Source organism: Castor canadensis, chromosome 17, assembly GCF_047511655.1.
Source record: "Castor canadensis chromosome 17, mCasCan1.hap1v2, whole genome shotgun sequence".
Lineage (NCBI taxonomy): Eukaryota > Metazoa > Chordata > Mammalia > Rodentia > Castoridae > Castor > Castor canadensis.
In genome coordinates this window covers 9,799,083-9,827,058 of record NC_133402.1, presented here as the reverse complement: position 1 = coordinate 9,827,058, position 27,976 = coordinate 9,799,083, and the positions used below count along the sequence as shown (strand labels likewise).

At 46.1% G+C, this 27,976-nt stretch overlaps 1 protein-coding gene across 7 annotated transcripts in view; it reads right to left on the bottom strand.

Moving 5' to 3' along the window:
* Window positions 1-27,976, bottom strand: part of Snx29 (sorting nexin 29) — a 459,033-nt gene that overhangs the window by 328,930 nt on the left and 102,127 nt on the right. For all 7 annotated transcript variants that reach the window (XR_012443245.1, XR_012443246.1, XR_012443247.1 and 4 more), the window contains 2 exons: window positions 21,605-21,668; window positions 19,422-19,550 (listed from right to left, as the gene is read on the bottom strand). Coding sequence is in view for 3 of the 7 variants with exons in the window: in XM_074060013.1 (XP_073916114.1) it covers window positions 19,422-19,550; window positions 21,605-21,668 (193 nt within the window). In the remaining 4 variants the exon portion in view is untranslated. The remainder of the gene's footprint in view (window positions 1-19,421; window positions 19,551-21,604; window positions 21,669-27,976) is intronic.

Sequence of the window (27,976 nt, the reverse complement as noted above, 5' to 3'; positions counted from 1 at the left end):
AGAACTGAACTAGACTAGGGCTCTGTCTGGCAGGCCACCTGCAGAATTTAACAGGCCATCTCTGGCCTGGGTCATGCTCTGGAGGACAGAATGACAAGAAAACCTCAGAACCCAGAGGGACCATACCAAGGGCTCCTGCATTTCCATTCTCCTGGGGCTGCACAAAGAGGTGACCCTGGGAAGTGCTCGCTCACTCAGTCAGTAGCAGCTGGCCTCACATATGAGGCCACAGGGATGGAGAAAAAGAAAGGGGCCCTAACTGTAAATAATTTCAACTGGTGTGAAAGGTGGCCAGGGTGACCCTTCGTCACACCTGCTCCCCAAGTGCAGCTTCACTGGGCTTCTTGATCTTCCTGGGTAGCATTAAGGAATAGGGTGGGAAATCAAGGCTAAGAGGAGACAAAGCCAGAGCTGCTGGCAAACCATCTCAGAGGTCCCACGAGAACAGAGCAGGCCACCTCTCAGCACGGGCCTTTGCTTACAGCAGCAGCACATAGGGAAACCCAGGCCCGTCATTACTTAAGACACTCAGACTGACTGTGGGCACTCCAGCAGGATGACCTACAGAAAGTTCTAGCCCAAGATACTCCCCAGAGCACCAGGCTCACTCTGTCTCTCTCACTTTCCACTTCCACTCAAATGCCTCTCCAACTCACATACCTCTCTCCACACAGAAGCCAGCAAAGCCTCCTCCCATTCCATCCCCAGTCATACTCTGCTTGGTTTGTCTGTGTCTTTTTCTAATAATAACCTCATTCTCATGAGAAGAGGGGTCTGTAACTCAGGCAACCAGAGGAGTCTGGGGTCTGTCACCTAAGCCAATCCTCTCCTTTACTTGCTCATGTCCGTGTCCTGGGCTCACCTCACCCTTGTGCTCTCAGAAAGATAAACGTCATCTCCTAACGTGCACTGTTTCTCCCATCAGCTTGCTGAACTGTATGCATTCTTCTGACTTCACTGGCTCAACATAATGTTTTCTACCAGTTCAGTACACCGAGTTTCCACGCATACACAGCCATGTAATTACTACAAATCTCCTATCCACATACTTTTCTCCTGAGCTGCAGCTTTCTCTCATGATCAGCACAGGGCAGTGAGCACCAGTCACCTGAGGCAGGGAACAGGTAGCCAGATGTGACAGTAATGAGAGTGGGACAAGTCCTGAAGCCACAGGGAGCCACAGGTGGAAGTGAGAAGTAAGAGGTCAAGTGTGGCTCAGTGGCACTCCTTCACTCTCAAATGCTTGCCTGTCACCTACTTGTGTTAGGCACTGGGTTCAAGGCCTAAGGCTGGTGAGATGCAGACAGGGAACTAGCAGGATCCCCTCTTTCATGGGACTCCAAGTCTAGTAGGGGAGATAGACCCTCGCCGGAAACACACAATATGTCATTTTCAAACCAGAGTAAGTGCTATGAAGAAAAGGCTGCCAGGATCAACAAAAGAGCAGTCTGCTTCATCTCAGGACTCTCAGTGTGGACTGTGACACCTGCTTCCACTTCTCAGAGTGGAGGGAACAGCCTGCTTAGTAAAGCCACCTGAGCCTGGAAGGTTATTCTTCTCCATTTCTGGGCAATTACAGTAAGCCTGATGTCAAAGTCTCCCCCCAAACTTACTAGAGGGATAGGAGAAGGGAGGGGAGGAAGAGGAGAAGAGAGGGGAGGAAGGGACGGAGGGAGGAGGGAGAGACAAAGGGACGGAGGGACGGAGGGAAGGAGGGAGAGAGGAAGACTTTCAATTATTTATGTCAAAATTTGCAAAAGTAAAAAAGGACTTTACAGCTAATTGTTCATACAGCTTTAATAGAACACTCCCTGATAAAACACCTCCTGGCAGTTCAGCCATCAGAACAGGAGGAAATCCTCTCTGTCATTCAAACCCAGAGAAGGCAGAACAGAACAGGGACACATAAGACAGATTGCCTTCTGTTTGTCTTCAATTGAAAGTTCAATGATTTGTGTTCCTGTCACACTGCCTGGCTACATGAAACTTTCTGAAAAAGCTCCATTTAAAGTTTACCACAAAGACTCCAGAAAGGGCAACCCATGGGGAAATCTCAACAGGCACTTTAGGACTACACTGTAACCACAGGAAAGTGGCCAGAGATCTGGAGGGGGACCAAGGTTCAGGATTAGTCAGGGCTTGGGAAGATGAAATGCCCTTCCTCACCCCTGAAAATGAAGGATTCAGCCTCTTTTTAAGCTATCTTTATCCTTGACTAAAAGCAGTCAGGGCTGAGGCCAAAAATCCATAGTACTGTATATAACAGAGACACCCTGTGACAATCACAAATTAATAAAACCAGCCTGAGGAGAAGCAGCACAGGTGTCAGGGGACTGTTTAGCACAGTCTGTAGGCAAGCAGAGTTCCAAAATCCAACCCTGCACCTGGGGGTATGGGGTGGGAGTGGGAACCCTAGGCAGGATGCTCAACTATCACAACAGGACCAAGCCCACTCACTACTGTGGAAATGAACTATCTGACACAGCTGGACAGAAGAATTCTCAGGGTACAGAAAACTTCTAAAAGTAAAAGCAGCTACTAAACAAAGTTATGTCTATAGTTGTGGACAGCACCTGTTCCAGGGGCCTGTAGGGCACATGCGGCGTTCATCGCCCAGCCTGGCACAATCCCTAGTGAAGTCGCTGCAGACACATGTCGGTCTGTCTGTGCAGGACACAGAAAGAGCCTCAAAGATGCCCTGTCCCCTGCCCTGCCACTGGTTTGGAGATGGTGGTTTGTTCACTTCATGGATAAACAATCTGAGGTTTAGAGAAGGAAGGCAGTATACTCAAGACTGCACAACTAGAAAAGGGCCAAATTTCCAAAAAGTCATGTTCCAAAGCCCACGATGTCACACTGTCTCCCCCCACATTATCTCTCTAAGGCAAAACTTTGAGGGAGGTTACCTCTAGGTGTCCTAACCCTTCCTGGTCTGGATATGGGAGGTGATGATTCAAGTGTGGGATTAAGACCACCTCTTAACAGGGAAGTGTCATAGAAACCAAGGATTCCATTGTGTGGTTGTCTACAGTGTGTTATTTATGTGAATAATCACTACCACTGGCACAGCCTCATCACAGAGCCTGAATTGCCCCTGCCAACACTACAATCAGAGAGCTGTGAGGAGACAAGAAGAGGAAAGAAAGGAAGGTACTTCCAGTAACTGTTTGACACTGGCTGAGCAGCTTCTTCTGTGAGTCAGGCACCAGGACCACAGCAGTAGCCAAACAGGCCTGGTGCCAACCCTCACTGAGGCATGGAAATAAGTCTACATGCAAAAAGAACACAAAGAAAAGTACAGAAGTAGGGTGAGGAGGAAATGTAAAGCCAGAATGGGTGGAGAGAAAATAACTGGGGAGGAGACACAGCTCTTTCAGACAAAGACACCCTCTCCTCAGAGATTATAGGAAGGAACAGCCATGTACAGATCTGGGGTAAGAGTTACAGGCAGAAGGAATGGTGCACGTGCTTTGCAGGAAGCAGATAGGCACAGGTCAGAGGATGCCGAGAGGTCAGAGTGTGGATTTTTCCTTGAGTGCAAAGGAGGGTTTTAAGCCTAAGAATGGCAGGAGCTGATTTACACTGAAAAAGTGAAATCAGAACCAACAAAAGCAAAGCCACTGAAAAAACTGGAAGCTTAGATGATAACAAGGAATCGTTGTTAATTTTATTGTGTGATGACAGTGTGGTGTGTGATATGTTTTTATCTCCTTTCCTTTTACATTCATATATAACCAAGTATTTCTAGATAACATAATATCTGAGATTTGCTTTAGGTGCTCTAGCCAAAATAAAGAGTGGAACAGGCTAGGCAAAACAAGAGTGATAAGAGGTTAAGAAGTGCTAAGACTAGGTGAGGGATATACAGAGATTTGTTGTTATTCCACATACTTCTGTATGTGTTTGAAAATTTCCTTATTTAAAAAAAAATTAATTACCAAGAAAAAAAAAGATGTAAAGTTTTACTCTGTTGCCATGTGGCAGAGGTGGGGAAGAGGCACCTTGGCTTGGCTAGGTCATATCCCCATTAGCAATGAACTTGGGAGGAAAACACAGGTCATATCCAGCCTCACACCCTCCATCCTTATGTCTCCATCTATTAAATGACAGTATCCTTACATAGTTGAGCAATTTCCACTTCAGATAAAGGAGTCAAAAGAAATTAGCCTCAATCTGCACAAACGAACCCAAATCACAGGCTGGGACCCTGCTGGTGACCCAGGGACCTCCTCCTCCTCCTCATGGGCTTGGGGCCTCCTGACACGGTGACAGTGGTAATTACAACAGGATGCCACTCTAGTGCACCATCTGGAGATGTGCTCACTAGGAAACACTGTGCTCATCAACTGCCATTCGTGGTGGCAATGCCCTGCCACAGGGCTCTAGGTTCTAAAGTGCAGTGCTGGGAAGGAAAACACAGGAGCTTGGGTGGGGACCTGGGACCTGGAACAAGGACCTGCGTGGAGCCTGGCCCTCTACTTCCAGGGGCTATGCAAGAATCTCCTCTACATCTCGTTTACCCATCCCTGAACCCAGATCAACGTCCAAAAGAAAGACATACTCTAATCCAAGAACCAAACAACTAGAGCCAGAGTTAGCACCACTGATTCTTCACTCTCTAGAACACCTCACCTGCTTTAGAGCTAACCATCATTTCTTGCCTGAATGGCTATAACAACCACCAGTCTGGACTCTCCATGCAAAGCACTGTCTCACTTCCCTCCACTTCCTATAATGCCCAGAGGGAGAACTGTCCATAGGGTGTATTGGGTCCATGTTCCTCCTCCTTAGAGGCCTTCACTAGCTCCCTCCTGTCCACAAAGCCAGGCCCAACTCCTCAATGGGACCTGAAAAATGTGTCCCCAGGCCACCCATGAAGAACCTGTGCTAGTCATTCCCCAAACACACCCTGGGCTCCAGGATTCTGTGCTACAGCCAGCAAAGCCACCGCAGCTTCCTCAGTGTATCACTCTTCATGCCTCTCTACTTGGCACAAACCGTCCTCTCTGTCTGGAATGCCCCCTGGTAGCTTCTGGAAGGATGACCTTGTCATCCTCAGAGCCTAAGCAACTAGAGCTATCCTTGATTAAAGATGGTGATAAAAATACTAGGATGACATAAAATGTCACTAGGCACATCTCCTCACCTGCAAGATCTCACCATCCTCTCCTGCACCATGAGGTCCCCAAGTTACAGTCACAAAAAATGGGGCTCACAAAACCACAAGAACTTGCTAAACATTGTCCAGTAAGCAAGTGCTTAAAGCAGGGATTGAAGGCAAAGTCTTTCTGACTCTAAAGCCCCTCTCAAGCAGTAGAGCGCCTGCTTTGCAAGCACAAAGCCCTGAGTTCAAACCCCGGTCCCACCAGAAAAAAATAAATAAAGCCCCTTTGTTGATCACTACAGAAATAACCTTATATGCCAATGGCCACAGAATTTAAGGTACCTTGCCACTCTGTAACAAAACAAGTGAACTGTTCTGATAAGAGTTTACTGTGCGCAAGCCACTGAGTACAAACCACTGTCTATCTACCAAAATACCCACGTCCCCTTCTTTTGTTTTATTTAGGGTGGTAATATACTCTAGTAATAAACAAAAATTATATTTCTCAGCATACCTAGCAGAGTAACCCTCAGGCCATTGCATTCCTGTTGGGGGCTTGGTCTCCAAGCTAGTGATGCTATTTTGGGAGGCTATGAAAAATTTAGGAGGTGGACCTAGCTGGAGGAAGTAGGTCACTGGAGCAAGTTATTGGGGGGGTGTTGCCCTGGCCACTTCCTGTCTCACTCTCTGCTTCCTGTCCATCACGAGGAGAGGAATCTCCCCCTCCACATGCTCCCACAGCCTGGATGCTCTGCTCCAGCCTATGGGGCCCTGCGACCATGGTCTGAATCCTCTGAAACATGAGCCAAAATTAATCTTTCCTCCTTTTAAGTTGTTTCTGTCAGGTATTTAGTCACAGTGACAATAAAATTATCATACTCCTTAAAAGAAGTTGACTCATTTTTTTTTCCAGTACAAGGATTCAAACCTAGGGCCTCACACACATGCTAAGCACACACTAAGAAACATCCTCAGCCCCACATATATTTTTCCCATCTTCTGTTGTATCTTTCCTGCGCTCTGAATGCAAGTGTAATAGCAGGGAAGCCAGCAGCCATTCAAGACCATAAAATGACCTGGGAAATGTAAGCCAAACACAAGAGAAGCAACACACAGAAGTGACAAATACTCAATGGCTCATTCATGCCTCCAGCAAACATCTACTGTACTCTGTTATGTGCGAGGTGTTAGGCAGGCTCCCTAGAATAGATCCATCAGTGAACCAGTGGGACAAAGATCCCTGCCCTCAACAGCCTCAGAGAAAAAGGCAGTAACAAGTGCCACTCGGAGTGACACAGGAGAAGATGAGAAACACTTCAGAAAAATGGAAAAAGAATAATGCAGTGATAGGGAGAAACCGCTATGAAATTTGAGGGACAAATGAGGAAAACAAGAATATCTGATAAGATGCAGTTAACTTGGCTCCCCAATAACCTTGGGAAAGAAAGAGCCTCAAGAGTCACAGAGGGGTGTGGAGAGCACCTGTGGATTTAGGGCAGCCACAGCAGCTCCTCATCCTACATCACCAGGAGCTACTCCACACCATGGCAGCATCCTTTTTTTCCTCTTTTTTTTTGTCTTTCTTTTTGTAACGTCATCTTTCCGTTTTTGCGGTGCTGGTGATGGAGCCCAGGGCCTCACATGTGCTAGGCAAGGTCTCTACCACTGAGCTCCACCCAGCCCTACTGTCATTCTTAAATGGCCATGCAGGACGGGCTCACAAGGCACTTTTGCAGCTCAGCATGAGGCTCCCCTGGACTCCAGCTCGCGGTTTGGAGTTTCTAGCTAAGAATGCGTTTGAGGAAAAGCAGCAATTCTGCTTAAAATAAAATGTCCCTGTGATGGCTGTTTGGCGGCTGAAGTCGAGTCTCACACATCTTTGCCTTGTCTGTGTTTGGCACCCAGTAGGAATCTGGTGAATTTTTTGCTTGCGTTCTAAACAAATAAACTTTGCAAACTTCCAGAGTCACTAAAACTTGCCAACTGCCTGTCTTTAAACTGCCCTGCCACCACATTGCTGCCAAGAATATCTCCCCTCCACCACACTTCCTGTTGCTCCCTTCCCCTGCTCCAAAATAATAAGAAGCCACTTGGCAGTGATGTCACATTGCCACTGTCACCGCCTGCAGGGCATTCACATGCTGGCTATATTTAAGACCCAGGCTTCATGTTCAGTGACATGGAAATTGCCACCTTGTGAACCATACCTGAAAGGCAAGATGTTAAAAATTGTTTTCTACGAGTAACCAGGTTACAAGTTCTGCCTTTCCCAAGAGAGAGAGGAAAAGTTGGGGGATTAAAATGAGCATTGAGCTTCAGCCTGGGGGATCAGCCTGGCCAGCTGCTCTTTCCAGCCATTTCTTGGAAGTCCCTCAACACTAGCATCTACTCAGCAGCAGTGTCTTTCTTCCCAGACTTCACCTCTTCTGGGCTCTTTTGTTAGTCCTCCAAACCATTCTGCTATTTTCACCTACTCCTCTAGCCTTCTCTACCTACTTATTATTAGAAAGACACCAAGTGGAGTATTAATGAATGGTAAGTGCATTTTCCTCCCCACGGGACAATCATCACAGCCTTTAATGAGAGCTCTATCATATGTATTGGTTTGGGTTATTTTTCACCTCCTCCTGCCTCTGTGCCTCAGTGGAAAAAGTGATGAACTGCAGCATCATTTCAGACACAACTGTCTTCCTTCTCCCTTCACAGCTGCACACTTTCTGCATCTTGATGAAGCGCCCTGTGTTTGGTACACACTTTGTGGGAACATCTGGCATTAGGTACTAATGGCTCTGATGCTGAACCATTCAACACGACACATGCTTCAAAATGCAGATGTTCGTGCAAATATACCTTGCTGCTTACTCACCCAAAATTTTAGTTCATCAACAAAACTTGAGTCTTTGATAAGATTCTAGAAGCAGCAAGAAAATAAACAAGCACATGGCTTTCTCCCTGTGTGTGACAGCTCAAGGGACACCTAGGATGCTGCTGCCCTCTCCATGGCACTGCTGTGACATTTTCACACAGAAAACTCCGGAGATTAGAAGGCGCCCAGGTGGCTCCCCCTGCTTCTGATGTCTGAGAAGGGATCTCCACAGTGGTGCATTGGGTACTCTCACATCACTCCTCCAAAGGGAAGACCAGCTGGCAGAGCATTCGTGCCAAGAGACCTTGACCTTTCACACGCACAGAAGCATAACCTGAGTGGTGATGGTAAATGGTCACAGCCCCAGTGCAAGCTCTAGTTAGTGGAGCCTCCTGACACCCCTGGAGCCGTTAACACATCCATATCCCTGACCCTGTGATCCTACCCGGACATACATACTGAGGAAAAAAACAGAGAGGGAGAAGGAGGTACAAAACAAGGATACTCATCTCAGACTTTACCCGAAACTTCAGAAGACTAGATGCAGCCTCAGCACAAACCCAGCTGGAACCTTCCAAGAACACCACAACACACATTACAGCACTAGAAATGACTATGGACCAGGCCCACTCACATCCCACCATGGAGGTGAAAGTGAGACCTCTTTTATTGAAAAGGACTTTGGTAATACAAATTATTTTCCATTACTGTAACTAAATACCTGAGGTGGGCTAACTTTATAAAGCAGAGGTTTATTTAGCTTATAGTTTTTTGAGGCTGAAGATCCAAGATTGGACATCCCCACTGATTTGGCTTCTGTGTAAGGGCCTAATGGCAGATGGTATCACAATGGCAGAAGCATGGATGGGGTGGGTAGAGGAAAGAAAATCAAATCTTTTGTTGTTGTTGTTGTTTTGTTTTGTTTTATTTTTTCGGTACTGGGGCTTGAACTCAGGGCCTTCACCTTGAGCCACTCCACCAGTCCAATTTTTGTGAACGGTTTTTCAAGATAGGGTCTCTCAAACTATTTTTCTGGGCTGGCTTCAAACTGCAATCCTCCTGATCTCTGCCTCCTGAGTAGCTAGGATTACAGGAGTGAGTCACCAGCATTTAGCTTGTTCCTTTGTTTTGAGATAATGTCTTGTTATGTACCCCAGGTTGGCCTTGAACTTGTGGTCCTCCTGCATCAGCCTCCCAAGTACTGAGATTATAGGTAAGTACCACTATACCCAGCTGGAAGATCACACCTTAAATACAGGAACCAAGAGAGTGATGCAGGGATCAGGCTCAGTGCTACCTACCACTCTCAAGAAGGCTCAGGAGTCTCTAAAAAGCTACCAACAAAGAAGAAAAAGAAAGGTAATTTTTTAAAACCATAGAAACAAAGAGCTTTCTCAAGAAATCTCAGCAGGTTATCATGGCAGAATTCTCCTGAAGCCAGCTGTAGTGGCCACACTTGCAATCCCGGCACTCAGGAGGCTGAGGCAGGAGGATCAAAAGTTCAAGGCCAAGCCCAGGCTGTATCATAAGACCCTATAGAATTATACTGAAGAATCCCACTTGTGTACATTGTAACCTGCAAAACACTCACCTCTGTGCTGAGCAAGCACAGCAAACCACAGGGCAGGCATGTGCCAGCAGCTTTCATGAGTATCATTCAAAACTACAGACAAGTCCACGTGTTGTTTAGAGCTTACTTGAAGTAAAAGTGACAAATATCAATAGTGTTAATCACAGTATGCTTTGTGCCTTTCAGAGAAATCAATTCATGCAAAATTGACTCCCAATTTGGCTCTGCGCTGAAAGTCCAAGCACCTTGGTCTTCCTGAAACTAGTATTGGTGAACGTCCCCCCAAGGCCGTCACTAGCATTCTCGAAGCCCTGGCAGCTCCAATGTGATGCTGGAAGCAGCAGCAGCAACACTGGAACACTGGGCACTCGTTAGAAATGCATGACATCAGCTGCACAGAAAGGGGAGTACCCATGGTCCCCAGGTAATGCCGGGCAGTACATTAAGGTTTGAGCAGCACTGCTGTAAGCCACCAGTTGTCAACCTTGGCTGCACACTGGAATTACCAGAGCAGTCTAGGTCTTGCCTCCAGAGGTTCTGATTTAATTGGTCTGGAAGGTCATCGGGACATAATAGTTTTAAAAACTCCCCTGATGGCTGAAATGTACAATCAGGTCTAAACAACATATTTAGCTCCTCAAGCCAGAGAATTCTTTATTAGAAAGTTAGTTGCATCTGAGCAACAGCAGGCTAGATTAACTCCAGAAAATGACTCTTGAAATGGAGGAATAATTCACTGCCAAGAAGCCAACAATAACCATTGTGGTTGTCTCTCGCTATGTCCTTCCACAGAGCTCTCTGCTTGGCACTTTTCCCACAGTATCTCTTTGCATATTATCTACAAGAGGGGTGGCAATTTTGTCTTGGTTTTCTAGAAGAGAATATTAGGCGTAAGTTGACTGAGATCACACCTCCAGAAGCAGAAGCCTGGGTGCATGAGAATGAGCAGCTACTTAACTGTGTGCCCTGAGAAGCAGGACTGGAATCCAGACCGCCCACACCATCATGCCTTCTCCTAAACACAGAGTTGTCAGCCAAAAGGTTCAAGTGTTTGCTTTTATAGCCCTCTCCTCAGTTTCAGCACAAAGTTTACAATCAGCTATGTCTTCATCACCAATTGACAAAGCTTAGCCCAGAACAGCAGGCCTCTGAGGAAAGAATCAAAGAACGAACAAGATAAATTAACCATCCATCGTCCCTGCATCAAACTGCAGGAAAAGAGCTCCTTCCACACCATCTTGTGCCCTGCCCTGACACCTGTGTCCTGACCCCCATGTCAGTCCCACCACATGCCTGCAACTCTCCGCAGCTCTCAGGTGGGCAACTGCAAAGAACCAGAAGAGTAGGACTCTCTTGGCTCATCACTCAGCCAAGTGAAAGAGCCAGTGACCTCAGGGAAGTGAGTGACAGCACAGCCAGGGTGGCCAGACACACAGTAGGAGCTCAACAGAGAATTCCATGTGGCCAGCGACTACTCAACACAAAATCCTATGAAGGACTTCAAAAGAAAGGCAGAAGCAGAGGTTCCCGTGGACCATGCTACCCTCCAGAGGTGTATCACACATGTGTGGGGACACCTGGTCATCACGGTCATGATGGTGTGGCCAGCATTTAGAGGAGATTGAGGACACGAGCTCTCTTGAGAGGCCAGTCCACACACCACAGGTCAGCCTCCTATGGCCATTCGTGTAGATAAAAGTCTTGTTTATATTCTGAGCCTGAAATCTAATTTCACAGACACTGAATATACTGGTTTTCCTCTAGGGTCCACCGCTACTCAGCTTTTTTTCATGTCCTATACTTCAGTTTCTGATCCTCTTACTTCCTCTAACTCCAAACTCATGCATTCTAAGCAGGGCAAGCACTTCACTGCATGCACTGTTTCCTAGCATAGCTGTGCCCAGCCAGTTTTTCATTATAAATTACTTTCCTTTGATTTCTCTTTCACGTTACAGGTAGGGTATTATAATGCCTTTCTAAAACCACTTGTGTAGGTAGATTATATTAACCTTGAGTTTCACTCTAAGAAAATGGGATTCACCAAATATGTATAAACAAGGGATGCTGAGTCTTCCAGCATGGAGTCAAATGTACCAAAATTGCTGGACTTCTGTGAGCTATAAACATCTAACCAGGAGAACCATAACAAAGCAGCAGCACAGACATGTGCAGGCCACGGGTGAGAAGGCCTGAGCCAGATTTGTTGATTCCACAGGGCAGCCGACAGCACAGTAGCTTTACCCTGGGACATCTATAGAACCCAAATGTAACAGGAGAGTTCTGTTGTCACTGCCTGCCCATCTGACAGGAGGAAACTCCTCTATCCCTCCTGCCAACTCCTGTGGTTTCAGGTGAGGTAAAGCTGCCACCTCCTGGCTCCGGGAGGGGCGGGGGGGTGGGGAGCCGAATGTGACTCAGACAGGAGAAGCAGAATGGTGCCTGCCTCTAGGAAGATGAGGGAATCCCACAACTACAGGAAGCTGGCTGCAAAGCAGGTAGACTTAGGCCTGGGGTGCAGGGTGCCCTCTGATCTCCCACAGCAAAGAGCAGGCCTGAGAATGAAGCCAACTAAGGGAAAGAGAGGTTCTTTCCCTCAGTACCCTTACTACCAAGGTAGGAAGGCATGGATACTGCATGGTACCTCAAGCCCTCTGATCCAGTCAAGCTTTCAAGTCACATGACCCACCCCTGTACATCTTCGGTTTGGTTGGCTTTCTGTTGTCTACAACAGGGTTCTCACTACCTACCTACACTAAGTGGAAAGATTCACCAGGATGGCTGAGGGTTTTCCAGAAAGCCCCAATTCCCAAAAAGTAATGAGAATAGAGTCTGGGGACAAGTGACTACTACTAGCAGATCTCAGACTGCTGAATTGTGCTCATCAAGGTGTTAGAAGAGCTGACATTTCCTGATGACACTATCATTGGGCCCACAGTCCCTTCACTCCCTCCTGGAACCAGGATCACTGTGCACCAACCAGGCCAGGCATTTTTTTAAGGGCAGGAAGACAGGGTAAGCAAAGCACAGCTCTTCACTCACGAGCTTACGTCTAAAAGGGAAGACGTGGGTAACAGCACAGACTGTGACTGTCAGCAGTAACAGTGTTCAAAAATACTACTTCCCATAGAAGTTGACCAGAGTTTCCTTACCTAGCACTCAGTTGGCAAGAGATGACAAGCAAATCCTTCTGTATCGTAACTATCAAAACAGAAAACCCAACTCAAATTGGTTCAAGGAACAAAGGGAATTTATTGACCCATACAACTAGAAGGTCCAGAGGCCATCAAAGGCAGGTTGGTCCAGTAACCCAGTGACATCATAAAATACCCCAGTTCTCTTACCCCACCTCCCCATTCCATGCTGTTACATATGCCTCACCCTAAGGCTATCTCCCCTCATGGCAACAAAAAAGGCAAAAGCAGCTTCAGCCATACACCCTCTCAGCATGTGGTCCAGAAAGGAGCAATCCAATTAGCATGAAACAATCTTCCTCCCAAGTCCCAACAACCTCCAATCATGTCTCCATGGCCAGAACTGGAGCACATGCCCATTTCCCAAACCATGCCTAGTTGGGCCAAGTCATGGTTGCCTGAACCAATCACTCAGGAAAGGAGATGAAATTACTTTGAGCAGATTAGACAAATACAGGCTGAACTTGTCTCAAGGAGGAAAACCATCAAGCCATAACTGAGGCCTCAGTGTGGGAGAAGTGTGGGGAGGGCTTTCAGGGGTAGAATACAATGTGCACTACGGCAACTCTTCTCGCCCTCCCCCAATCTCAGTCCACTAACATGGGCATCCTACCCAGACAAAATAGCAAACATCAATTTTCTGAAAGAGGCAGAGCAAAACTGAGGCCTTAGTTCTAATCTCTACTAAGCCTAACAAAGTTTTGTCCTGTCTTGCATAATGGTTTGAACTAGTCCTCCTCAGCCTGTTTCTCTTACCAAAAATGACAAATTCTCAGCCTGTCTCAGTCTCGTGTACGATGCTGCCATCGTGGCCTGAGGCCATCCTCTCCAGCAGTTTCCACTGCCCTGCCAGTGCTGGCATAGATATGGCAAAGTCTTGATGCCTGCCACCACTTTCCCTCCATCATGGCAGGCACTGCTTATCACAGCACTCCTCCTGCTGAGCCAAGGTAAGCCCCCAGAATCCTGCTCAGCCAGAATCCCAGGCTGCTACTTCCAGAGATGGCAGCAAGATGAAACCTACTGGCTTTTCCTGATAGAGCACATGATCTAGCTGAGGGGGTAGAGGGGTTGCACAAAGAAAACGCTGTGACCCTCAGTTCCAAAAGCCATGCCAACCTAGGACAGGCTCAGAACTTGGGCCAGTATCCCCCATGTTTGAATTTCTCACCTCTGACCATTTCCCTCGTGATAAAGACATAACCAATGTCTTAAAGAAATGCCCTTTTTCACAAAGGATATAGTCTTCGTATTTCTCCAATGATTTAACAACATAAAAAGACAGGAAGAACAGCCTTTGATAAGGCTAGTGAAACAATCCACTGAGTTTTTCTTCAAAAACACTGTGTCCACCCTTTGGGGAAAAGTCCTTTCATGGATCTGCCAAGTAAACTGTTGAGAAGATAGATCTAATTAGGCCCAGGCCCCTAACATCAAAACAAGAATCTTGGTTAGTCAGGACTCATGATAATAACTGAGAGAAAACCAACAGCAAGCTGGTTCAAGTAACAAAAGCAACTTATTGCTTACCATATTTTAAAGTGCCAGATGAAACACGGTTTCAGGCAGGACTGGATCCAGCACCTCAAAAGACATTCTCAGGAACTGTTACTTCCATTCCCTATTTTTCCACTGTGCTGTTGCCATTTGTGGTTGGGATCCTCCCACAATATAGAAAATTGCCATCCACTCCTGGCTCTCATCATATCCTGAGAAAGAATGCCATCACTGGCCCTTATCAGATCAGCTTGGCCACCTGCCCTTCTTGGACCCCATCAAGGTAGCCAAGGGATGGAGCAGCTGACCATCTAGGCCTGGGTGTTGACCCAGCTTTCCCCTGGAACTCAGAGCGGGCAGTGGTAGGGTCAGCCCCACCACATCATCTGCGCAGACTAAGGAGGAAGAAGAGCCTAGCAAGGAAAACAGAGGTAGTATGATGGTCAATTTGACCGGGTCACCGGACACCCAGGTAGCTGATTAAACACTGTTTCTGCATGTATCTGTGGTGGTGTTCCTGAAGGGATTAGCATTTGAATTGGTGGACCAAATAAAATAAGAGGTCCTCATGAATGAGGATGGACATCATCCACTCCACTAAGGGCCTGAGAAGAAAAAAAAAACAGAGGAAGGTGAATTCTCTCTCTCTGACCACCAGAGCTGCAACATGGATCTCCTCCAGCCCTAGGTGCTCCCATTTCTTGGGCCTTCAGGTTTAGTCTGGATCTACAACAGCAGCCCTCTGGCTCTCAGGCCTTCAAACTCTACTACTTACTTTTCTGGGTCTCCAGCTGACAGACAACAGATATTGGGACTTCTTAAAATCCAGGACTATATGAGCTGATACCTTATTATCCTACTGGTTCTAATTCTCTGGAGAACTCTGTGGTCCAGAAGCTGAAGCCCCCAGTGACCCCTGCCTCCTGCTAGTCACACCCTGTATGTTACCCTCCTATAGTGAACCAAGGTGATCTCTGCAACCACAGAATATAACAGAAATGACTGTGTCAGCTCTAAGATTAGGTTATACAAACACAGTAGCTTTCATCTTGGGTGTGCTGTCTCTCTGTGGAGCCAGCTAAGAACAGGTTCACACAGCACTTCCTGCCAATGGCCACATGTGAACATAAGCCCTTCCAGTCCTAGTCAAGCCTTCTCTCTGATGACGGCAACTCTGGCCAGCAGTTCGACTGCCACTTCCTAAAACACACTGACCCACAGCAAAGCTATTCCCAGATTCCTAATTCACAGAAACTGTGGAGGATTATAAACATTGGCTGCTCCAAGTGATTGAGTTTGGAGATAATTTGTTACACAGCGAGAGAGAACTAACACAGTAAGCAGAAACAGAAAATGTCCCTGCAATTATCCAACAACCGTGTTTACTTATGGTCTGCTAAAACTGAATATGTCCTCCAAAGTTCATGTGCTGAAAACTTAATCCCCCAAAGCAAGAATGTTGAGAGATCTTTCAGAGTTGATTAGGTCAGAAGGGCTCTGCCCTCACCAATGGCTTAATGTCATTATCTTGAGACCGAGCTTGTTATAACAGCGAATTCGGCGCCCACTTCTCTCTCACACACTATCTCACCCCTGCAATGTCTTCCACCATGTTATGACACAGCAAAAGCCCTTACCAGACTCAGCCCCTTGATCTTGGACTTCCCTGTTTCAGAACCATGATCCAAGTTCTGTTCTGTTCCTTATACATTTTTCAGCCCATGGTGTTCATTATTACATCAGGACAAAAAAGACTAAAACTCTTCAAAGAGACTTCTCATGTAAAATTGTGTCTTCTTTCTCTTAACATCTGTCTCATAGCTTCAATTTTCTTAATTCAGCAGGAAGCAAGGCAATAAATTAATCCAAGGAATATAACAACACTAATTATAATATCTCCCATCAGAAACTCAGTTTCTTGGGGCCACAAAAGCACCAGGCTAGTTACATGACCTTGCTCTTTGTTGAACCACAAGATAGATGAAAGGAAAGGCATTCATTTTGAGCAAAATGAATGTGTTCTCAAATGCTAAATTTGCTCAGTGGTGTTTCAGATTTGCAACCAAACACTCGATACCAATAAAACATGTACACACAAATGCACTATTAATATTAGAATATGGACAGAAAACAAACTTCACTTTTCTGAATTCACAATAATCTCACTCTTGGATCTTTCTGCACCATTGCTGCTAAAATATACCTTCAGGTTAAGGTTTTTAGTAATAAAACTATTATATTAAAGAAAAATAATGATAGTTAACATTTATTAAGCACTTCATTGTCCCACAAATGGTCTCACATTTTATCCATCTGATAACTCACTGATGTAGTTTTATTAGCCCTGTTTTATGACTAGGAAAAGTGAAAGAGAGGTAGCTCTTCCAAGGATATGCAATCAGCAAGGAAGAGAGTCATGATCTCCAATGCCAGGCTGCACCATGAACCACTAAGGCTAAACCACCTACATCATCAAAACTGCCACCTGAACATTCATGGACCTGAGAACAGGGCAGACCCAGCACACACAGGCCTCACTGCCCCACTGTGACTGTGCCCCATCACCTACAGCCCTCTCAGTCCACAAGTTACAATAGTCTAAGCAGGTCCACTATCTACCGTCATGGACAGCTGCTCCTCCTGCAGTCAGAAGCCAGAAGAAACTTCTGACAACTGGCAGAGGTAAATTCTGTCAGAAACAAGTCAGCAACTGAAAACTCACATAGCCAGCTGTTCTGTTTGCTTTCTTCCATTTCTCCTGTGGAATATTCATGTTTCATAGATATCCTCCTACCTGCAAACTGCCAACTTCCACACATCTTAAATTCTCAGCTGTCCACTGTTTAAATGATGAGAATCCAGACTAGAAAACTGTCTAGTTAAGAAATTTGTGGGAAACAATTTTCCCTAGAATTATCAGATGCTAAAATAGACTTCCTATAAAACACCTGCACAGTGGCTTAAACTGTCCGGCACCTGTGCACCCTCACGTCCTTCTTCCTCTTTCAGTCCGCCTGGATGGATAAGGCCTTTCTCTCATTTCACAGAGGAGGACGCGGATGCTGGCAGGTTGAGTAACTCTCTCAAACCCACACAATTGCAAGTAATGGAGCATGGACTCGAGGCAAAGCTGGCTCCTAACACAGGCCAGGAAAATGACAGGGAACAGAATCGTGTCTGTTACCAATGACTCAGAACAGTGTGTCTGAAAACTTGGCTTTATTGTGAACAACAAATGCAATTATGACACAGAATTCGAGCATGACCAGATTAGGCACCTATTACTCTATGATCAGTGTAATAACTGTCTCTGATGCTCTAGAGGTGCCATCTTGGAATATGAAGGAAAGGGAGAAGCCCAGGATGGAACTTGGTCAGGAGGACATGGTGGCAGTGTTCCATTATAGACGCATGACAACTGCAGGAATGCCACTCATGTCCTCTCTCAGCACTGAGTGGCCAAGGCTGCCACTGTGAATCCACCCAACTCCAAGGGCCTGGCAACATCACCGGACATACCTCTCTCCTGACCTTATTTAAAAGCCATTCTAAAGAACCACCAATAAGCTGTTTATCTCATCAAAAACAAAGGAAGAAAACTGGAAACCCCAAATGTAAAACTGACCACATGAATTGGTTAATTTAATATTGTGCATTATATATCATGCATACCACACCCAGCATATCAAAATGGTTAACATCAAAACTGTTTTCGTAGTAAGTGGAGAAGTAGCCTGAAAATGACGCTCTATGGATTATAAGTGCAGTATATAAAAGTATGTTCACATATGAACAAATTCAGAAAAGCACTGCACGTTTCATGAGAGTTGGACTTTTTGGTACACTACAGTTTTTCTTTAATAAGATACAAATAACATCACAGGAAAATGGCTCTTAAGTAAAAATAGGCTCAATCATACTTGTAATTAGAGAAATGCAAATGAAAAATATACTGCCAGCCTCACCTTTCTCTTGTGATAATTATCAGACACAAAAACTGGGACCTACCCTTGTGAGCATGGCCAGGGAGCAGCACTGTCCCACACATGCTGAAGTCATCCATGGCTCAGCATCTATGCAGGGCAAATGATCACTATCCAACCTACAAATGCTCCACACCTTGACCTACCGAGTCCACCTCCCAAATTCTTCCAACAAGTACACTCATGTAGGAACAAAATACAGACACAGGTTATTTGCTGTGGCATTATTAATACTAGCGAAAGACTGGAAACATCCTCAAAGCCCAGCTATTGGAGGACTGGTTAAACAAATTCTGAGGCAGTCAGACAATGACAATCAGGAGCTACTAAAAAGAATATGGTGGGCCAGATGAGGTGGCTCAAACCTAAGATCCTAGTGACTTAGAAGACAGAGATCAGGAAGACAGAGGTGTGAGACCAGCCTGGGCAAAAAGTTCATAAGACCTCACCTCAACCAACAGCTGTGCAAGGTGGCACACCTGTCATCCCACCTGTGAGAGTAAATAGCAGTATCGTGGTCCAAGTCAGCCCAAGCACAAAAAGCAAGACCCTCTCTCAGAATTAAACAAAACAAAAAAGCTGGAGTATGACTGAAGTGGTAGAGCACCTACCTAGCAAGCACAGGACCCTGAGTTCAAACCCCACTACTGTCAAAAAAAAAAAAAGAAGAAGAAGGTGTCAGGCCCATATACCCCAGCACAAAACCCTCTGTCAGAGATAAAGGGAATGGTGTGGCAGGGAGGGAAAGGAAAAAGTATATTCACACCTATCTGTTTGTGTGTACATGGAGTATCTCTGGAATTGGGAACACTGATTGGATCCAGGGAGCAAACTGGAGAGCTGGGACAAGACAGGACATGCATCATTTAACTTTCATTTATATATCATTTATATATATCACTTATATATCATTTATATATAAATATATTATTTATATATATATATATCATTACTCAATGAAATAAGTTAAATTAAATATATAAATGTTATTTCATTTTATCACTATCTTTGATGCTTTTAATTAAAAAGTGTCGGGACTGGGGGCATGGCTCAAGTGGTAAAGCACCTGCCTAGCAAGCTTGAAGGCCTGTGTTCAAACCTCAGAAATGCCAAAAATAATAATAATAATTTTAAAATGTAGGTGACTGGTGTGTTTGGGTTTGAACAAAGCCTTCATGTGCTCACCTCTCCATCCCTTGCTTGCCCCTACCTGGCCAATGCCTGAACCTTCGTGGCATGCCGCTCCTCCTGCTCAGCCACCTTCCTTTTCAAGGTGTCAACTTCTTGCCGCAGTGCAGCTGAGTGCTCCATCTCACCGTCAAGCAGATTCCGCAGTGACCTGGGAAGAAAGGTCCCAACTGTTGAGATGCTATCAGCCAGAGTCTGTCCAGTCCAGAACACAGTCAAGTCCCAACCCAGTCACAATGCACAAGGCTCTGTCCAGACCACAACTTAAGTCCATCTCAAATAAACTGACTTGACAGCAAACACTGCCAAGAGCCTATGAGTGATAATTAAGACAAGCCGGGGGTTGTCATCTGCAGCCAGGTTCCATGTCCTTGCTCACCTGTGAGCAGGCCGCCATCTGACAGCTTAGATCAAGGGGCAACAAGGAGTGAGCAAATCCCAGGCAAACACCTTTAAAGATGTCCCATTCAAAGGTTAAACTGAAACATTCTGTCACAGCCACATCAAGCAAGAGATTTAGCAAAGGAAAGGATGTCAGAAGAGACCAAAAGAATAATCTGCAGCATGAAAATACATGTCAAGCCTTACTTCCACTGCTTCGCACAAAACATATGCTGAGCCCATGTTTCACGGCCATCTCCAGGATAAACCAGCTTACATGGCATTGTCCATAGCTATGTGGTTAGATCAGCACAGCCAACTTTCAACATATTTCAAAGCATACTTATTTGCATATCCATCATTCCCAGTATTCAAAATGGGAAGAGAACAGAAGCTCTTCTAGAAATGGGTCCGACATGGTTTGACTGACCTTACTTCACTGCCCTTGAATGGCTCTTTCTAGAAAACAGTGACTGACTGTGCAGCAACATACTAAGTCAACATACTTGCCCTGCAACATCAGAATGTGAACAAGTGTTTGGCCCAACTTCCACCCCTGTGATTCACCCAACTCTCCAAGACCTGTGCTCCTTGGGAGCTTTGAGAAGATTGCTCTCCTGGGGCTTTGGGCCCCTGAGACAAACATGCTATGTTTCTTTTTCCTTCTCTGGAAAAGAGGAGAAACCAACAGTGACTGTTCTTCACAAGATAAGACCAATCGTATATGGCTTCTTCCAAGACAATGGCTCCAGCTGGAACAAGAAAAAGAACCCTGCGGTGGCTACAGCCCTTTGTTCAAAGTTTATTTTACTTGGAAAATGGTGCTGTCTAAAGATTCCTTTTAAAAACATCCTCTTTTGTTTTGGAAATTATGCTTATTTGCTTTTATATGCTGCCATAAAGGAAGAGGAAGAAGCTTGTCAAGTGGGACCTAAAATAAGGTCTAAAAGAGAACTGTGATTGGATGTCACCGTGGACCTTAATTTCAGCTCTGAGTAAAGGAATAAGAGAGTGACAGGAACTCATACACATGTGTACCCAAGCAAATGTGCACCACTGCCTCCCTGGTCAGGTTGCCTCATTAAGCTCACAGACACTTAGCGGAGCATCACAGGCTAGCCCTCTACTGACCACACCAGTCAAGAAAGGCACCATGCAGAGAAGCTCAATGGCAGACAGTCACATGGCAGCAACATAGCCAATACCAGGTGGTGGCTAGCATTACTTTCAACAGGGAAGAAAAGACTGGTAAAATCCTCCATCTTCTCAGTGTCTACAATTGGGCTTTTGGCCAAGTAAAGAATCCACTTATCATCTGTGCTAAGTTTGTCTGATTTGGGCAAACTTGAAGGCAAGGACAAGGGCTTGGCACACCCTCAACTCAAAGAACTGCTGGTGGGGCAAGGCAGAGAGCTAGAGGGTGTGGAGTTTCTTCTCAAGGTGATAAAAATGTTCTAAAAAGGATTGAGGTGATGACGGTAGTTCACGCCTGTGAATATGCTAAGACCATTGAGTGGTGCACCTCAAATGGTGCACTCTACAATATGTTAATCTTATCTCCATAAAGGCTGTTTGAAAAAAGAATTAAAGACTGCTCTCGCAAATTCTAAGTCTGTTGAAGGTGATGCCGTTCTTTTTAGTTCCTTATTCTTCATTTAGGTGCAAGCCACAACAAACTACTAAAGCAGCACATCCCAGACACAAAAAGATAACCAGTCACCATTTTGCTAATGAAGTAAAATTTCCCCCATACTTTATATGCTCTCTCTGTCCCAGAGGTAAAATGGCAGAGAAGAGACTGTCCCTCCGTCCTGAAGATCGTACCTGTTTTCTTCTTCCAGCTCATCCTTCCTATTCATCATGGCCACGATGGCTTGGCGCAGTTCACCTGAGGGAAGAAAGCAAAGTCAAAGTCAAATGGTAGGTCTTGCCTGTTACACAGTCCGCTTGCCTCTCTGGATCATATGCCCTTAAGAATGGCTCATCTAGGTAAGTTCCCAGTTCCCTGGAAAAAATAATTCCTGTTCATCCTAAGAGATCCAATGGGCCCAGCCAATCACTTTCATCAGCCACACAACACAGAGTCAGGGTGGGATTAGAATAAACATGGGGGTGTCTCTTTGGTGATCATAACTCAGCTTGCATTTCTAAGTGTCCTTGCAAGTCTCTGCTCCCAAACATCTGTTCTGAACAATGCTTTATTCCCCACCACAGCTGTTTATCAACATAGACAGCAGATGAAGTGACGTGTGGCTCCATGAACACATAGAAATGGGTACTTGAGTTTAATAGAATATCTGGATTTCCCATACTGCCTTCTATAATTAGGATACAGGGGACACTGTAGGAGGGTGTCTTCAATATGGATTCCATAATTACTCATAGAAGCTACACTTCTGAAATCTTCAACACAGGAAAGCATTCATGAGTAAAAAACCACACCTTTAAATTAAATATGTATTCAAATTTTCCATCCACATCAAACATAGCTGTTGTCACTGTGCACTTATTAAAGACACTGCCAGACCACTCAGATCTCAACATCAGGAATTTCTCACTTTCTCCTGGAGAACCAGTGTTGTTTGCTTCCTTTCCTTCGATAGACCCTGTGAACTTTATTTCCCTCTTCAGGAAGCACAGAGCCAAAAATCACACATCCAGCAGCACAAGGCTATGGCCAAGAGTGTGTGCTATGTCCAGAACCAAGCACTTTGAAGCCCACTGATCCATGTGGCTCCAGATGATGAGGTGCAGTTCCCAGAACTGTGTTAGGAAGCAAAGCCACATATAATCCTTTCGACTTTTCTTAATATTAAAGTTTTTCATAATACAAAAAAATAGGTAGAAAGTACATTTCCAGATAAGGTCTTACAAAAGATCAGAAGGAGGGGGCAAGGCTAAAAAGAAAAAGCAGGCTGATAAGCCTGTGGCAGAGTGAAGCCACCTCAAGAAACAGAAAGGAGGCCCCTAGGAGAAGGGCAGACATTAGAACAAGACAGTGTACTGCCCTCCTGGGCCAGGTTCTACCCGGGGTTATGATGGTCCAGAGCCCATACATTCATTCATTCATTCAAAATCTACTGAGCACCTATTCAGTTCAAGTGCCTTACCAAGGAAAGAGCCAGGCTCCCAGTTGGCCTCAGGGAGGAGGATTCTCGGAGGAGACCAATAGTGCACATCCCACGGGCCTGCAATTAAGTTGGGACTTTTCACTCTGACCTCAGCTAGTAACGAGGGTCATCAACATGATGACACTGGAGCCGTGTCTCACCCGTGAGCTTCTCTCAGGCACCAGGAGACCTGGGGCCTGCCTCCCTGGGGACCACAAGGATCAGAGGAGAGATGAGATGGGGTGTTGCTAGGTCAAGGCAGGGCCTCTTATAGGCTGCAACAGGAAACATTAGCAATGCAAAAGAACTCATCATAAAGCTACTGAGAGTCAGGATTTTAACTGAAAACACTGATAAACCTGAGAGGGAAAAAAAATCAAGAATGTATTTCCAGAACACTATGGCCATGAAAAAAAGCAGACTTGATACATTATTAAAGACAGGCAGGATAATACCTCTCTGGAGATATTCTGTCATCTCTGGATGACATCCAGAGATGCCATCTTCTATCTCTGTCATCTTCTGGAACCCAGTGCGGGCAGCAGCCAGGCACTGTGGACACAGATCCAGAGCTGCCCCTTACCCCCAGGCCTGTTTGAATTCTGAATGCTCTTTCAGGACTTCATCCTCACTGCAGGTCTTGGCTGGCCTGAACCTCACATGGGTGCAAAGGGAGAGGACACTCACCACCACCACGTGGGGTTGGAAGAGGCAAAACATCTTCCTCAAGGGAACTGGGCTCTATGTACCAGGCCTCCCTGTCAGCCACCTGTCCCTGCTCCGTGGTGATGTGCCCATGAATATCTGCTTTACACTAATCAGCTGCATGCACTGGCCCACAGGAGGATGAAAGCATGACAGATAGCACCCCACGGCACAGGCACCTAAGGCCAGTGCGCTCAGAAAAAGGTGCCCTGGACTGTGCAGGTCAGGAGTGCCATGCCCATCACACCTCAGGCCCTCAGCCCTGCTGTGTGTCTCCTGGAGGAACAGCTCATCGTCATGAACCATCCTGAGACATCTGTGCTTGTCGTTCTACACAGTCCCTGAACACCATCCAATCTCCTTCCCTGACCTCAACTATGTAAAGGTTTTTTGTTTGTTTGTGGTCCTGGGGTTTGAACTCAGGGCCTCACACTTGCTAGGCAGGTACTCTACTTCCTGAGCCACTCTGCCAGCTCAACTATGTAAAGGGTGATGTCTGGACCCGTGACGTCCTGCGGGACCTTCCAGGGTGATCCTGACTGCATCATTTTGGCCCCACCCACAAACAGAGCCTTTCCCCAAAGATATAAATCCAACCGATGCTACTTCATGAATTTCCTGACTAGAATCCATCTTTCCTTGTGTCATCCCCCACTGCTAATATGATAAACCCAACTCATCTATCCAGACTCCCAGATAAAAATGAACCAGTTCACAGAAGCCCCCGATTCCTCTAGCCCTGCAGTACACTACAAGGCATAGAACAGCCACCTCTGTCTCCCCCTATATGCGTAAATCCCTTCAAAGCACACAGCATGTCAGGCATCTGGCTGTTCCCAGAGTTCCTTCTCACTGAGTGCTTAGTCAGGTATATGGACTTGAATTCTGTGGAAACAAGTGGCCTGAGAGGCCAGTCCTACCTAACCTGTACACTTCTAAAACCGATGGCAAAACAGCACTCTCCCTATGTGTAGCAATGCTTCGTCCCACAAACCTCACTTGCAGTCTCACAATCACCTGATAAGGGTGGTCAGCACAGAACAGAAAATGAAAATCACAACAGTCCTGGAGGATCCCAGAAGCCTACAAACCCCTTCTATAGCCCAAGATTGCAGAAATTGTCCTGGCCAGAACAAAGCAACACTTTCTCATCCATCTCCCCATGTACGTATACACAGCCCCTTCAATGTACACAGCACTCTATGTATGCATCTTAGTGATGTAAGGGGCAAGAAGAGCATCAGATAGGATTTCCAGCAACTTCCATTCCAATGAAAGGAGTGGTATCCCTGAAAAGTTGCCATGGACAAGCTCTGGGGCTAGGCAGATCTGAGTTCAAACCCCAACTCAGCCACTTACCAGATAATAACCAACAGTTTTCTGCCTTTGCAAACGACAAGATGTGGTAACATGACGTTCCCTGCAGAATGGACGAAAGGTTAAACGAAAGTTCCCAGCCTATGCACTCAACTGTAGAGAATGCAGGGTGGCAGCCTGGGCTTCTGGATTTCTAGACTGTACTCTCAAGAGTCAGGTCTTGGGTTCTGATCCCGGTTCCAAACCTGAGTGACCTTGAGCAAGTTACTGATCCTCTCTGAGCACCAATTCCCTTGGCTATAAAATGGGATCTTTTATTTTTCTTTTATTCATATGTGCATACAATGTTTGGGTCATTTCTTCTCCCTTCCCTCTGCCCCCTCCCTTGCCTACCCCGCCTCCTTCCTCTCTCCCCCCACCCCCTTGCTACCAGGCAGAAACTATTTTGCCCTTATCTCTAATAAAATGGGATCTTAACAGAGCCTAGCTCTTAAGTGCTATACAAATTTAATAAGGTAATATGCAAATGAAGTGCTTAGAACAATGCCTATCACATAGTAGCAATTAACAGAGATTATTGATCACTGTAATTAGTAACTTTCCATTCAAACAGCAGGGGACAGAAAGGTGGAAACAAGGCAGTGACTGCTCACAGCACAGGGCATTTGTTTTTACTGGACACTTTTTCAGGCATTACTGAATTCACTGAGCTTCTGCAAAACTCAACCTTGGGAAATAAAAGGGAATTCTTTAAGTGCTCTATGACTTAGAATAGCAGACTAGAGAACAGAATTTTCTTCAGCGTCAAGTAAGATCACCACGGGCAATGTGGAAACCAGCACAGGCAGTGGTGTGTCACTGGGAAGAGACTGAGCAAGTGTGGAGTCTGGGCTTTTTCCATCCTAGAGGAGGGAGTCCCAAATACTGCCGCTCATACTCAGCAGCTGAAATCTTATACAACACGGAAAAAGTCTTGGAGGAAAACTGCTTCCCAAAATGACCCAAGAATATCTGAATGCTCATTCAGTAGGAACAGCCTCACGTGGCCACAGATCTTGGCTTGCAGCTCACCCTACAGGGCCCAAGACTCACTGCAGCTACCCGTGGGAAACAGGATGGTGATGCTGGTGTGATCCGTGCCACCATCCTGTCCCATACTCTGTGTGTTTCTGGTCTCTTGGAGAGTGCCCTTGTACTTGCATCAACATGAAAATGACAGGTAACATAAGTGTAAGCAAAGCACTTTCCAAAACCCATCACAGAAAGAAGGGCCGTCAGTGGCCCTCCTACCTTCTGCAGGCTTCCATGGCAGAATACTAGAGCTGATGGTGGAAAAGGACAGACACAGAAGTGGTGTCCCCAAGGGCTCTGGTGACAGGCCTCAGCTTTAACATGAACTCACTTTTGCTGCCACACTGGTCATCTTATACCTTTCCTTGGACAACAGAGACAGTAAGTAATATGGGAGAGATTTCCATATATCATGTAAATATAGTCCCCTAAGCGTAAGTGACACGCACAGGAAGAGGCACTCCCTAACGTGTAATTTTCTCTCCTTTCCACAGAACCACGCAGCCCGCTATTTGTTTAGTCTCTATCATTATGATTTCCCTCCTCTTTATCACCTGGCACAGCACACGTTTCCAGCAAAACACAGAACAGCATTTCTGAGCCAAACATCTGCAGAGTCTGCCCAAGCCCTGCGGTCCCTCCTTAGGCTGAAAGGCAAATGGCCCTCCATCTCAGAATTGGTTCCTCGCTTGGCTGCAGAGGACAAGACTGCAAATTCAGAAAGATACACAGGAGAATGTTAACTTCAACCATCAGAAATCGATCCAGGATAAAAAGCAGCACTGCAAATCACCGTGGAAAGGATGTGCTCATCCACAAGCGTTACCAGGGCAAGGAACCACTTCAGAAGCAAAAAACAAGACTTCTGCAATGCACTGAAATAAATTTCAGGCAGAATGATATTTAAATGTGAAATGAAGCAGTCAAAACTATACAAATATATGAACCAACATTGATGCAATCCTTAACACAAAACCACAGACTGAGCTCACTGAGGAAATGGGTTTGGCTATAGATTTATTTCATTGTCTGCACCCAGAGGCCAATCTAACCAGAGCCGGTCCAGTGGCTGTGGAAGCAGTAAGCCCCTGGGGCAGCAGACTAGCAGCAGAGTAAGCATGCAGCTTTCCTACTCAGATCTGCATTCCAACCCTGATCCCAGGCAAAGGGACCTGGCAAAAAAACTACGTTACCTCTCAGCTCCCTCAGCAGGAGAAATGTGGCCAATGTGTCCTGACCTCCTAGGACAGGACAAAGGTCAGTAAGAATTCTCAGGAATCTAGCTCGCTTGCCCAGTCTCCTATGGTCTGTGTCTGCTTTCACACTACAATGGCACCATGTGTTGCCATGACAGAGACCACAGGGCCTGCACAGACTGAAATATTTACCACCTGGCCCTTACAGAAAACACTTGTCAAACTGTCTCAAGATATCCACATGCTCTTCTTCCCACTCCCCATCTCTCCAAGGCAGGGCTGGGGGAGCCTTCTGTGGTGAGTTATATGACCGCTGACTGTGCCAATCCACAAGCGACTATAAAGGAGCTTTGACAGAAAGGACACAGCAAGCGAGCAGCTGGTACCTTAGACACCCTGGATCCCTCCCTCCTAACTCTCAAGCCTCCCTGCCTTTTCCTCTCATCCCTCTTCTGCTCCTGCCCTGGATTTTCCTCCACCCTCACTGGTCCTCTGGGACAAGTGCATCTATACCCATGGCTCAAGCAACTCTTTCACCCAACAGACACCTGGGGCTCCAGAACACATGAACAACATCCTCCCGTGACTCAGGTCTCTGCCCATCTCCTCTGTCCTCCCTCCTCCCTTTCTGTCTCCAGCCATGTTGAACCTGCCTCCTCTCTCATCCCTGTGACTTGGCACATGTTCCTGGAAGAATGGCCCCTCTCCAACTCCAAGCCACCCTTCAGGGCAACCTTTCCTGGAACACCTTTGCTCATTGTGAATCACAGACCTGCCCTGTTCTACTCCTGCCCCAG